The sequence below is a fragment of the Coregonus clupeaformis genome, unplaced genomic scaffold (assembly GCF_020615455.1).
Source record: "Coregonus clupeaformis isolate EN_2021a unplaced genomic scaffold, ASM2061545v1 scaf1632, whole genome shotgun sequence".
Lineage (NCBI taxonomy): Eukaryota > Metazoa > Chordata > Actinopteri > Salmoniformes > Salmonidae > Coregonus > Coregonus clupeaformis.
Genome location: NW_025535086.1, coordinates 18,396 through 30,000, shown reverse-complemented (window position 1 = coordinate 30,000; position 11,605 = coordinate 18,396). Strand labels below are relative to the sequence as shown.

Genomic DNA, 11,605 nt, shown 5'->3' with positions numbered 1-11,605 from the left:
GGGAATAGGGTGCCATAGGGCTCTGGTCTAAAGTAGTGCACTACATAGGGAATAGGGTGTCATAGGGCTCTGGTCTAAAGTAGTGCACTATATAGGGAATAGGGTGCCATAGGGCTCTGGTCTAAAGTAGTGCACTACATAGGGAATAGGGTGTCATAGGGCTCTGGTCTAAAGTAGTGCACTATATAGGGAATAGGGTGCCATAGGGCTCTGGTCTAAAGTAGTGCACTACATAGGGAATAGGGTGCCATAGGGCTCTGGTCTAAAGTAGTGCACTACATAGGGAATAGGGTGCCATAGGGCTCTGGTCTAAAGTAGTGCACTACATAGGGAATAGGGTGCCATTGGGGATTAAGCCATTGTCTGCTACTTAAATGAACATTACTTCAATTTTAAACATCAACGGTACTAACGTCTGTTATTCCACTAAATCCTTGACTTCCGTCTGTGTTGTAATGTCCCCCTCCCCTCTAGAAGACGTTGGGACACCACCAAAAGGAGAGACCGTTCCTCATGAGCAGCAGATGAAGTTCTTTGGAAAGGTGTGACTGTCTCCACCATGTCCTGCCACGTCAAAACCCCAAAACACACAAACAGGAACCTCAGAAGACTAAATAGCATTTAGCTAAATACACTGAGCTGATACAGGGACACATCTTTGGGTTGTTTTGTCTCTGGTGCTCCAGCACTTTGGGATTGGAAATGATACAACGGCTATGAGGTTAAAGTGCAGACTGTCAGCCTCCATTTCCATATCGGCTGAACTGTTTAGAATTTACATGTTCAATAATGCAGGTTAAAAAATAATGCATTGTGTCATTTTGGAGTCACTTTTATTGTAAATAAGAATCAAATATATTTCTGAACACTTCTATTATTAATGTGGATGCTACCATGATTACGGATAATCCTGAATAAATTGTGAATAATGATGAGTGAGAAATTTACAGAGGCTTAAATATCATACCAAGAAATCTTCAGTTTCTTGGCAATTTCTCGCATGGAATAGCCTTCATTTCTCAGAACAAGAATAGACTGACGAGTTTCAGAAGAAAGTTATTTGTTTCTGGCCATTTTGAGCCTGTAATCGAACCCACAATTGCTGATGCTCCAGATACTCAACTAGTATCAAGGAGGCCAGTTTTATTGCTTCTTTAATCAGCACAACAGTTTTCAGCTGTGCTAACATAATTGCAAAAGGGTTTTCTAATGATTAATTAGCCTATTAAAATGATAAACTTGGATTAGCAAACACAATGTGCCATTGGAACACAGGACTGATGGTTGCTGATAATGGGCCTCTGTACGCCTATGTAGATATTCCATTAAAAATCAGCCGTTTCCAGCTACAATAGCCATTTACAACATTAACAATGTCTACACTGTATTTCTGATCAATTTGATGTTATTTTAACGGACAAAAAAATAATAATTGTCTTTTGAAAACAAGGACATTTCTAAGTGACCCCAACCTTTTGAATGGGTAGTGTGTTTCTGACCTGTCAGACTAATGGATCGCTGGCCTCCCCTAGGTGGTCCTGCCATTGGTCGACCAGTACTTCAAGAATCACCGCCTCTACTTCCTGTCCACAGCCATCCGACCAATCAGCAGCGGGGGCCACGCCTCCAATAAGGAGAAGGAGATGGTGACAAGGTGAGGGATTACACTTAGAACGCATCTCCAATACATTGCTTCACTCTTATGTAGTACAATAATAATAATACATGGAATGGAATCAATGGAATGGTGCTGTGGGGATTATTTGAGATACTCTTTGAAGAGGTAGGGTTTCAGATGGGCAGGGAAGATGGGCAGGGACTCTGCTGTCTTAGTTTCAGGGGAAAGCTGGTTCCACCATTGGGGTGCCAGGACAGAGAAGAGCTTTGACTGGGCTGAGCGGGAGCTGCCCTCCTGTAGGGGTTGGAGGGCCAAGAGACCTGAGGTGGCAGAACGGAGTGCTCTGGTTGGGGTGTAGGGTTTGAGCATAGCCTGAAGGGTAGGGAGGGGCAGTTCCTCTTGCTGCTCCATAGGTAAGCACCATGGTCTTGTAGTGGATGAGAGCTTCGACTGGAAGCCAGTGGAGTGTGCGGAGGAGTGGGGTGACATGGGAGAACTTGGAAAGGTTGAACACCAGGCAGGTTACAGCGTTCTGGATAAGGTTCTGGTCCTGACACAGTGTTGCTTTGAAACCCTGGACTATAGCTCTGTAGATGGGTGAATCTGAGTGATTCAGACATCACTCACTCACTCTTATAAAGCAGACTATGTTTCTTCTCCTTCAAGGTGTGTCACTTGATTATCTCACATCTTGTCTTTGTTCTTTTCTTATATGTTTTTTTCCCCTTCATCTTCTCTTCTTCAGTCTGTTCTGCAAACTGGGAGTTCTTGTCAGACATAGGATCTCATTGTTTGGTAAGAAGGCTGTGAAGAGTGTGCTTCTAAGGATAGTGTGGACATTTAAAGTGCGTCCCAAATGGCACCCTATTCCCTATGTAGTGCACTACGTTTGACCAGATCCCTATGACACCCTATTCCCTATGTAGTGCACTACGTTTGACCAGATCCCTATGACACCCTATTCCCTATGTAGTGCACTACGTTTGACCAGATCCCTGTGCACTATAAAGGGAATACGGTACCATTTGGGACACAACCTATAGTGTAATGCTGGTTCTAATACCCCTGTCCCCAGCTCCTACCCCTTGACCCCAGCTCCTACCCCTTCCCCCCAGCTCCTACCCCTGTCCCCAGCTCCTACCCCTGTCCCCAGCTCCTACCCCTTCCCCCCAGCTCCTACCCCTGTCCCCAGCTCCTACCCCTTCCCCCCAGCTCCTACCCCTTGACCCCAGCTCCTACCCCTTGCCACCAGCTCCTACCCCTGGTCCCAGCTCCTACCCCTGTCCCCAGCTCCTACCCCTGTCCCCAGCTCCTACCCCCTGTCCCCAGCTCCTACCCCTGTCCCCAGCTCCTACCCCTGTCCCCAGCTCCTACCCCCTGTCCCCAGCTCCTACCCCTTCCCCCCAGCTCCTACCCCTGTCCCCAGCTCCTACCCCTTCCCCCAGCTCCTACCCCTGGTCCCAGCTCCTACCCCTGTCCCCAGCTCCTACCCCTGTCCCCAGCTCCTACCCCTGTCCCCAGCTCCTACCCCTTCCCCCAGCTCCTACCCCTTGACCCCAGCTCCTACCCCTGGTCCCAGCTCCTACCCCTGTCCCCAGCTCCTACCCCTGTCCCCAGCTCCTACCCCTGTCCCCAGCTCCTACCCCTGTCCCCAGCTCCTACCCCTGTCCCCAGCTCCTACCCCTTGCCCCCAGCTCCTACCCCTTGACCCCAGCTCCTACCCCTGACCCCAGCTCCTACCCCTGTCCCCAGCTCCTACCCCTGTCCCCAGCTCCTACCCCTGTCCCCAGCTCCTTCCCCTGTCCCCAGCTCCTACCCCCTGTCCCCCAGCTCCTACCCCTGTCCCCAGCTCCTACCCCTGTCCCCAGCTCCTACCCCTTGCCCCCAGCTCCTACCCCTTGCCCCCAGCTCCTACCCCCTGGTCTCAGCTCCTACCCCTTGACCCCAGCTCCTACCCCTGGTCTCAGCTCCTACCCCCTGTCCCCAGCTCCTACCCCTGTCCCCCAGCTCCTACCCCTGTCCCCAGCTCCTACCCCTGTCCCCAGCTCCTACCCCTGTCCCCAGCTCCTACCCCTTCCCCCAGCTCCTACCCCTGTCCCCAGCTCCTACCCCTGTCCCCAGCTCCTACCCCTTGACCCCAGCTCCTACCCCTGTCCCCCAGCTCCTACCCCTTCCCCCAGCTCCTACCCCTGCCCCCAGCTCCTACCCCTGTCCCCCAGCTCCTACCCCTTCCCCCCAGCTCCTACCCCCTGTCCCCAGCTCCTACCCCTGTCCCCAGCTCCTACCCATATCCCCAGCTCCTACCCCTTGACCCCAGCTCCTACCCCTTGACCCCAGCTCCTACCCCTGTCCCCAGCTCCTACCCCTGTCCCCAGCTCCTACCCCCTGTCCCCAGCTCCTACCCCTTCCCCCAGCTCCTACCCCTGTCCCCAGCTCCTACCCCCTTGACCCCAGCTCCTACCCCTTGACCCCAGCTCCTACTCCTGTCCCCAGCTCCTACCCCTTGACCCCAGCTCCTACCCCTTGACCCCAGCTCCTACCCCTGTCCCCAGCTCCTACCCCTGTCCCCAGCTCCTACCCCTTCCCCCAGCTCCTACCCCTTCCCCCCAGCTCCTACCCCTTGCCCCCCAGCTCCTACCCCCTGTCCCCAGCTCCTACCCCTTCCCCCCAGCTCCTACCCCTGTCCCCAGCTCCTACCCCTGGTCCCAGCTCCTCACCCCTGTCCCCAGCTCCTACCCCTGTCCCCAGCTCCTACCCCTGTCCCCAGCTCCTACCCCTTGCCCCCAGCTCCTACCCCTGTCCCCAGCTCCTACCCCCCTTGCCCCCAGCTCCTACCCCTGTCCCCAGCTCCTACCCCTGTCCCCAGCTCCTACCCCTTCCCCCCAGCTCCTACCCCTTCCCCCCAGCTCCTACCCTGTCCCCAGCTCCTACCCCCTGTCCCCCAGCTCCTACCCCTGTCCCCAGCTCCTACCCTTGCCACCAGCTCCTACCCCTGTCCCCAGCTCCTACCCCCTGTCCCCAGCTCCTACCCCTGTCCCCAGCTCCTACCCCTGTCCCCAGCTCCTACCCCTGGTCCCAGCTCCTACCCCTGTCCCCAGCTCCTACCCCTGTCCCCAGCTCCTACCCCTGGTCCCAGCTCCTACCCCTGTCCCCAGCTCCTACCCCTGTCCCCAGCTCCTACCCCTGTCCCCAGCTCCTACCCCTGTCCCCCAGCTCCTACCCCTTGTCCCCAGCTCCTACCCCCTGTCCCCAGCTCCTACCCCTGTCCCCAGCTCCTACCCCTGTCCCCAGCTCCTACCACTTCCCCCAGCTCCTACCCCCTGTCCCCAGCTCCTACCCCTGTCCCCAGCTCCTACCCTGTCCCCAGCTCCTACCCCTGTCCCCAGCTCCTACCCCTTGTCCCCAGCTCCTACCCCTTGTCCCCAGCTCCTACCCCCTGTCCCCAGCTCCTATCCCTTGACCCCAGCTCCTACCCCTTGACCCCAGCTCCTACCCCTTGTCCCCAGCTCCTACCCCTGTCCCCAGCTCCTACCCCTGTCCCCAGCTCCTACCCCTGTCCCCAGCTCCTTCCCCTGTCCCCAGCTCCTACCCCTTCCCCCAGCTCCTACCTCTTCCCCCCAGCTCCTACCTCTTCCCCCCAGCTCCTACCCCTGTCCCCAGCTCCTACCCCTTGACCCCAGCTCCTACCCCTTGACCCCAGCTCCTACCCCTTGACCCCAGCTCCAGTACACTGGACTGTGGTTCTGTATTGATGCATGTCTCAGCTCTTCTGTACGGTGTGGCGCCACAGCGCCACGTTATAACGCCGCCTCATGTCTACGCAGGAAACCATGCTACCTCCATAGTCAACTGTCTTCACATACTGGGCCAGACGCTGGACGCCAGGTGAGGGACCTTTATGAACTCTATTCATGTTGAGGGTGTCTGAATGTTTATTGGGATCCCCGTTAGCTGATGCCGTGACCTGTTAAAGGTTGTTTCTCAACATATCGTTTCACCGTTGTCCAGCGGATTTAGAATCTGGCCCCCGACACTGTAAGGATCCAGACATCTCTTAACGTGTTGTCCGCATCACCACAACCTGTGCATTTGAGATAGCTCGGTGTGATTGGGAGTTAATGGTTGCTTTGGTATCTATATGAATAATAATATAATAATAATAATAATAATATGCCATTAAAGCAGACGCTGTTCTCCTAAACCACTAACAGTCATGTGTGCATAAATTTTAAATGGTCCTCTGTAGCTCAATTGGTAGAGCATGGGTGCTTGTAACGCCAGGGTAGTGTGTTCGATCCCCGGGACCACCCATACGTAAAAATGTATGCACACATGACTGTAAGTCGCTTTGGATAAAAGTGTCTGCTAAATGGCTTATTATTAAGTATGGGTGGCCCTGGGATTCGAACCCACAGTCCTGCCGGTACCAGTGCCGTGCTCTACCAACTGATCATAATATAATCCGTGTCTCTTCTCCAGGACGGTGATGAAGACGGGTCTGGAGACGGTGAAGGCCGCGTTGAGGGCGTTCTTTGACAACGCGGCAGAGGACTTGGAGAAGACCTTAGAGAATCTGAAACAGGGCCAGTTCACTCACAGCCAGTCCCAGCCCAAAGGAGTAACCCAGATCATCAACTACACCAGCGTGGCCCTGCTCCCCGTCCTGTCTTCTCTGTTCCAGCACATCGGACAGAACCTCTTCGGGGAAGACCTCATATGTATGCGTACCAGTAGATGCGTTCACGTTCTCTGAACAAAACCTGATATAGGGGGCAATTCCACCAAAAGCCTGATGGGAGCTTGTAGCACCACCTATCGGCCAATGATGAAAAGGCATTTACCTGTAGCTCACACACGAGACAAGCCCTCATTAGGCATCGTTAATTAAAAAGTCCATCCCTGTAGCTCACGAGACAAGCCCTCATTAGGCATCGTTAATTAAAAAGGCTTTATGTGTAGCTGGCTTAAAGGACCAGTAAATAAGTGAATGCCTTTTTAATACTGACGACTTATCGTAGTCCAACTATAAACCCCTGTAATGGTCGTACTGTAGGTCCTATGTGTAAGTAGACTTTCCTTGTTGTCTTCACAGTGGATGATGTCCAGGTGTCGTGCTATAGGATACTCAACAGCCTGTATGGTCTTGGCACCAACAACAGCATCTATGTAGAAAGGTAATGTCAAAATGAATTCAATATGAATATGATGATTGTGAGGAAGACAGGGTATCTTGGAACTGATCAGCTACCCAGCTGGCAAAACTGGTTGAAATGGTTTAAAAGATATAATCCAACCAGTTAGACCATTCATGTCCATAACAGAAATGTATAATTAGGGGTCCAAGCAGAGAAGCTGGGTGAAACCCTATTGTATTTGTTGCCTTTGATAATTATTTTCCTTCTTCTGACGATTCGGTGAAAAAATGCCAATTCCTGTGAGATGGTAAGGCCCAGGAGGCTGCAACTTTGCATGATGGTTAAGGAACACACCCTCTACATTACATTTGCATTTTAGTCATTAAGCAGACACTCTTATCCAGAGCGACTTACAGTTAGTGAATGCGTACATGTTTTTTTTCATACTGGCCCCCCGTGGGAAACGAACCCACATCCCTGCCGGCCAAACCCTCCCCTACCTTGAACGACGCTGGACCAATTGTGCGCCGCCCATGGGTCTCCCGGTCGCGGCCGGCTGCGACAGAGCCTGGACTCGAACCAGGATCTCTAGTGGCACAGCTAGCACTGCGATGCAGTGCCATGCCAGTTGGCCACATGGTGGCGCTAAACAAGCGATTTAAAATGCTAAACTTTGATAGGTCACGCTGTCCTTAAATTCGTTACATAAGCCCCTCTCCTCACAAGGAACACATTTAATTTGAAATGTTTTTTAAATGCCCACACCAGTAGAGCTGAAAGACGATGGGCAGAGCTTACCTATGATGTTGCGCAACGATTTAAGTCAGTAAGTCGTCGTTTTTGTCAAAGTATGATATATTTGGGCTTGACGTGACAATTCTGAACTGCCCACTTTGTGCAAATTCGTGGGAAAGGGGTGTCTTTTCCTGATATTACATTTTCAGCCTACATTTTGTTTCTGGGCTGGGTTTTATTTGAATGTTGCCACCCACCAGCATGGTATTGTTTATTAATCAGAAAAAGCTACAAAGTTATTCCTCTTCGCGACTGCGATGGAGCCAAACAGCCATGGAGCCAAACAGCCATGGAGCCAAACAGCCATGGAACCAAACAGCCATGGAGCCAAACAGCCATGGAACCAAACAGCCATGGAGCCAAACAGCCATGGAGCCAAACAGCCATGGAGCCAAACAGCCATGGAGCCAAACAGCCAAACAGCCATGGAACCAAACAGCCAAACAGCCATGGAACCAAACAGCCATGGAACCAAACAGCCATGGAACCAAACAGCCATGGAACCAAACAGCCATGGAACCAAACAGCCATGGAACCAAACAGCCATGGAACCAAACAGCCAAACAGCCATGGAACCAAACAGCCATGGAACCAAACAGCCATGGAGCCAAACAGCCATGGAACCAAACAGCCATGGAACCAAACAGCCATGGAACCAAACAGCCATGGAACCAAACAGCCAAACAGCCATGGAACCAAACAGCCATGGAACCAAACAGCCATGGAGCCAAACAGCCATGGAACCAAACAGCCATGGAACCAAACAGCCAAACAGCCATGGAACCAAACAGCCATGGAACCAAACAGCCATGGGAGCCAAACAGCCATGGGAGCCAAACAGCCATGGAACCAAACAGCCATGGAACCAAACAGCCATGGAACCAAACAGCCATGGAACCAAACAGCCATGGAACCAAACAGCCATGGAACCAAACAGCCATGGAACCAAACAGCCATGGAACCAAACAGCCAAACAGCCATGGAACCAAACAGCCATGGAGCCAAACAGCCATGGAACCAAACAGCCATGGAACCAAACAGCCATGGAGCCAAACAGCCAAACAGCCATGGAACCAAACAGCCATGGAGCCAAACAGCCATGGAGCCAAACAGCCATCGAACCAAACAGCCAAACAGCCATGGAGACAAACATCAAAATAGTGGTGGCTACTTCCTCTGGGGGGGATCCTTTAAGGTCCACCATCATGTATTTTCCTCCATTTAGAATGTTGTGAAAAACACTTCAAACGCTACTCCTCTGGCACCGAAAGACCGATCTGTACATCACTGGATATACGGTATCTATGGACCAACGGTATCTATGGACCAAGCTCTCTCAAATGATGGTTTTCTAGGCTAGCATGTCAAACAACATGGCTGCTACTGACCAATAAACATTCACGTGACATGTATTCACGACTTCATATGCTGAGGTCATTTTAATGTTTTTTTACATTTTCTCAAAATCACAACTTTGATTGACACTGGAAGTATGATAGATAATGACAATCTAAAAATGGCAATGTGTCCTGTCTAGATCATTGTACTAACTATGTTGACACCACATGTCAATGTGTCCTGTCTAGATCCTTGTACTAACTATGTTCACACCATATGTCAATGTGTCCTGTCTAGATCCTTGTACTAACTATGTTCACACCATATGTCAATGTGTCCTGTCTAGGTCCTTGTACTAACTATGTTCACACCATATGTCAATGTGTCCTGTCTAGATCCTTGTACTAACTATGTTCACACCATATGTCAATGTGTCCTGTCTAGAACCTTTTACTAACTATGTTGACACCACATGTCAATGTGTCCTGTCTAGAACCTTGTACTATGTTGACACCACATGTCAATGTGTCCTGTCTAGAACCTTGTACTATGTTGACACCACATGTCAGTGTGTCCTGTCTAGAACCTTGTACTAACTATGTTGACACCACATGTCAATGTGTCCTGTCTAGAACCTTGTACTAACTATGTTGACACCACATGTCAATGTGTCCTGTCTAGAACCTTATACTAACTATGTTGACACCACATGTCAATGTGTCCTGTCTAGAACCTTGTACTAACTATGTTGACACCACATGTCAATGTGTCCTGTCTAGAACCTTGTACTAACTATGTTGACACCACATGTCAATGTGTCCTGTCTAGAACCTTGTACTAACTATGTTGGCACCACATGTCAATGTGTCCTGTCTAGAACCTTGTACTAACTATGTTGAAACCACATGTCAATGTGTCCTGTCTAGAACCTTGTACTATGTTGACACCACATGTCAATGTGTCCTGTCTAGAACCTTTTACTAACTATGTTGACACCACATGTCAATGTGTCCTGTCTAGAACCTTGTACTAACTATGTTGACACCACATGTCAGTGTGTCCTGTCTAGATCCTTGTACTAACTATGTTGACACCACATGTCAGTGTGTCCTGTCTAGATCCTTGTACTAACTATGTTGACACCACATGTCAGTGTGCCCTGTCTAGATCCTTGTACTAACTATGTTGACACCACATGTCAGTGTGTCCTGTCTAGATCCTTGTACTAACTATGTTGACACCACATGTCAATGTGTCCTGTCTAGAACCTTGTACTAACTATGTTGACACCACATTTCATGCATTTACAACAAACATAATTTGTTCTGTGGCTCATTTGAATATTGCATTAAATCTAGTAAAAGGATGTGAAGCCTGTTATTCCTGACAATGAGCTGTCACTTTTCCTCCTCCTCCTCCTCCTCCTCCCTTCCTTCCTCCTCCCCCTTCCTCCTCCTCCTCCTCCTCCTCCCCCTTTCTCCTTCCTCCTCCTCCTCCTTCCCCTTTCTCCTTCCTCCTCCTCCCCCTTCCTCCTCCTCATCCTCCTGCAGGCAGCGTCCAGCCCTAGGTGAATGTCTTGCAGCGTTCTCGGGGGCGTTCCCTGTGGCCTTCCTGGAACCTGAGCTCAACAAGTTCAACAACTACTCCATCTACATCACCAAGGGCTCCCGTGACAGAACAGGTACTCCATCTACATCACCAAGGGCTCCCGTGACAGAACAGGTACTCCATCTACATCACCAAGGGCTCCCGTGACAGAACAGGTACTCCATCTACATCACCAAGGGCTCCCGTGACAGAACAGGTACTCCATCTACATCACCAAGGGCTCCCGTGACAGAACAGGTACTCCATCTACATCACCAAGGGCTCCCGTGACAGAACAGGTACTGCATCTACATCACCAAGGGCTCCCCGTGACAGAACAGGTACTCCATCTACATCACCAAGGGCCTCCCGTGACAGAACAGGTACTCCATCTACATCACCAAGGGCTCCGTGACAGAACAGGTACTGTATCTACATCACCAAGGGCTCCCGTGACAGAACAGGTACTCCATCTACATCACCAAGGGCTCCCGTGACAGAACAGGTACTGTATCTACATCACCAAGGGCTCCCGTGACAGAACAGGTACTCCATCTACATCACCAAGGGCTCCCGTGACAGAACAGGTACTGTATCTACATCACCAAGGGCTCCCGTGACAGAACAGGTACTCCATCTACATCACCAAGGGCTCCCGTGACAGAACAGGTACTGTATCTACATCACCAAGGGCTCCCGTGACAGAACAGGTACTCCATCTACATCACCAAGGGCTCCCGTGAAAGAACAGGTACTCCATCTACATCACCAAGGGCTCCCGTGACAGAACAGGTACTGTATCTACATCACCAAGGGCTCCCGTGACAGAACAGGTACTGTATCTACATCACCAAGGGCTCCCGTGACAGAACAGGTACTCCATCTACATCACCAAGGGCTCCCGTGACAGAACAGGTACTGTATCTACATCACCAAGGGCTCCCGTGACAGAACAGGTACTGTATCTACATCACCAAGGGCTCCCGTGACAGAACAGGTACTCCATCTACATCACCAAGGGCTCCCGTGACAGAACAGGTACTGTATCTACATCACCAAGGGCTCCGTGACAGAACAGGTACTGTATCTACATCACCAAGGGCTCCCGTGACAGAACAGGTACTGTATCTAC

The 11,605-nt window shown here is 51.0% G+C and overlaps 1 protein-coding gene across 1 annotated transcript in view; it reads left to right on the top strand.

The window, feature by feature from the left end:
- Positions 1 to 11,605, top strand: part of LOC121563437 (ryanodine receptor 2-like) — a gene marked incomplete at both ends in the record, with an annotated part of 114,373 nt that overhangs the window by 90,400 nt on the left and 12,368 nt on the right. Inside the window, 7 exon segments of the mRNA XM_045218533.1 lie at positions 475 to 542; positions 1,533 to 1,654; positions 2,364 to 2,413; positions 5,443 to 5,503; positions 6,098 to 6,336; positions 6,711 to 6,792; positions 10,437 to 10,567. Coding sequence (XP_045074468.1) covers positions 475 to 542; positions 1,533 to 1,654; positions 2,364 to 2,413; positions 5,443 to 5,503; positions 6,098 to 6,336; positions 6,711 to 6,792; positions 10,437 to 10,567 — 753 coding nt within the window.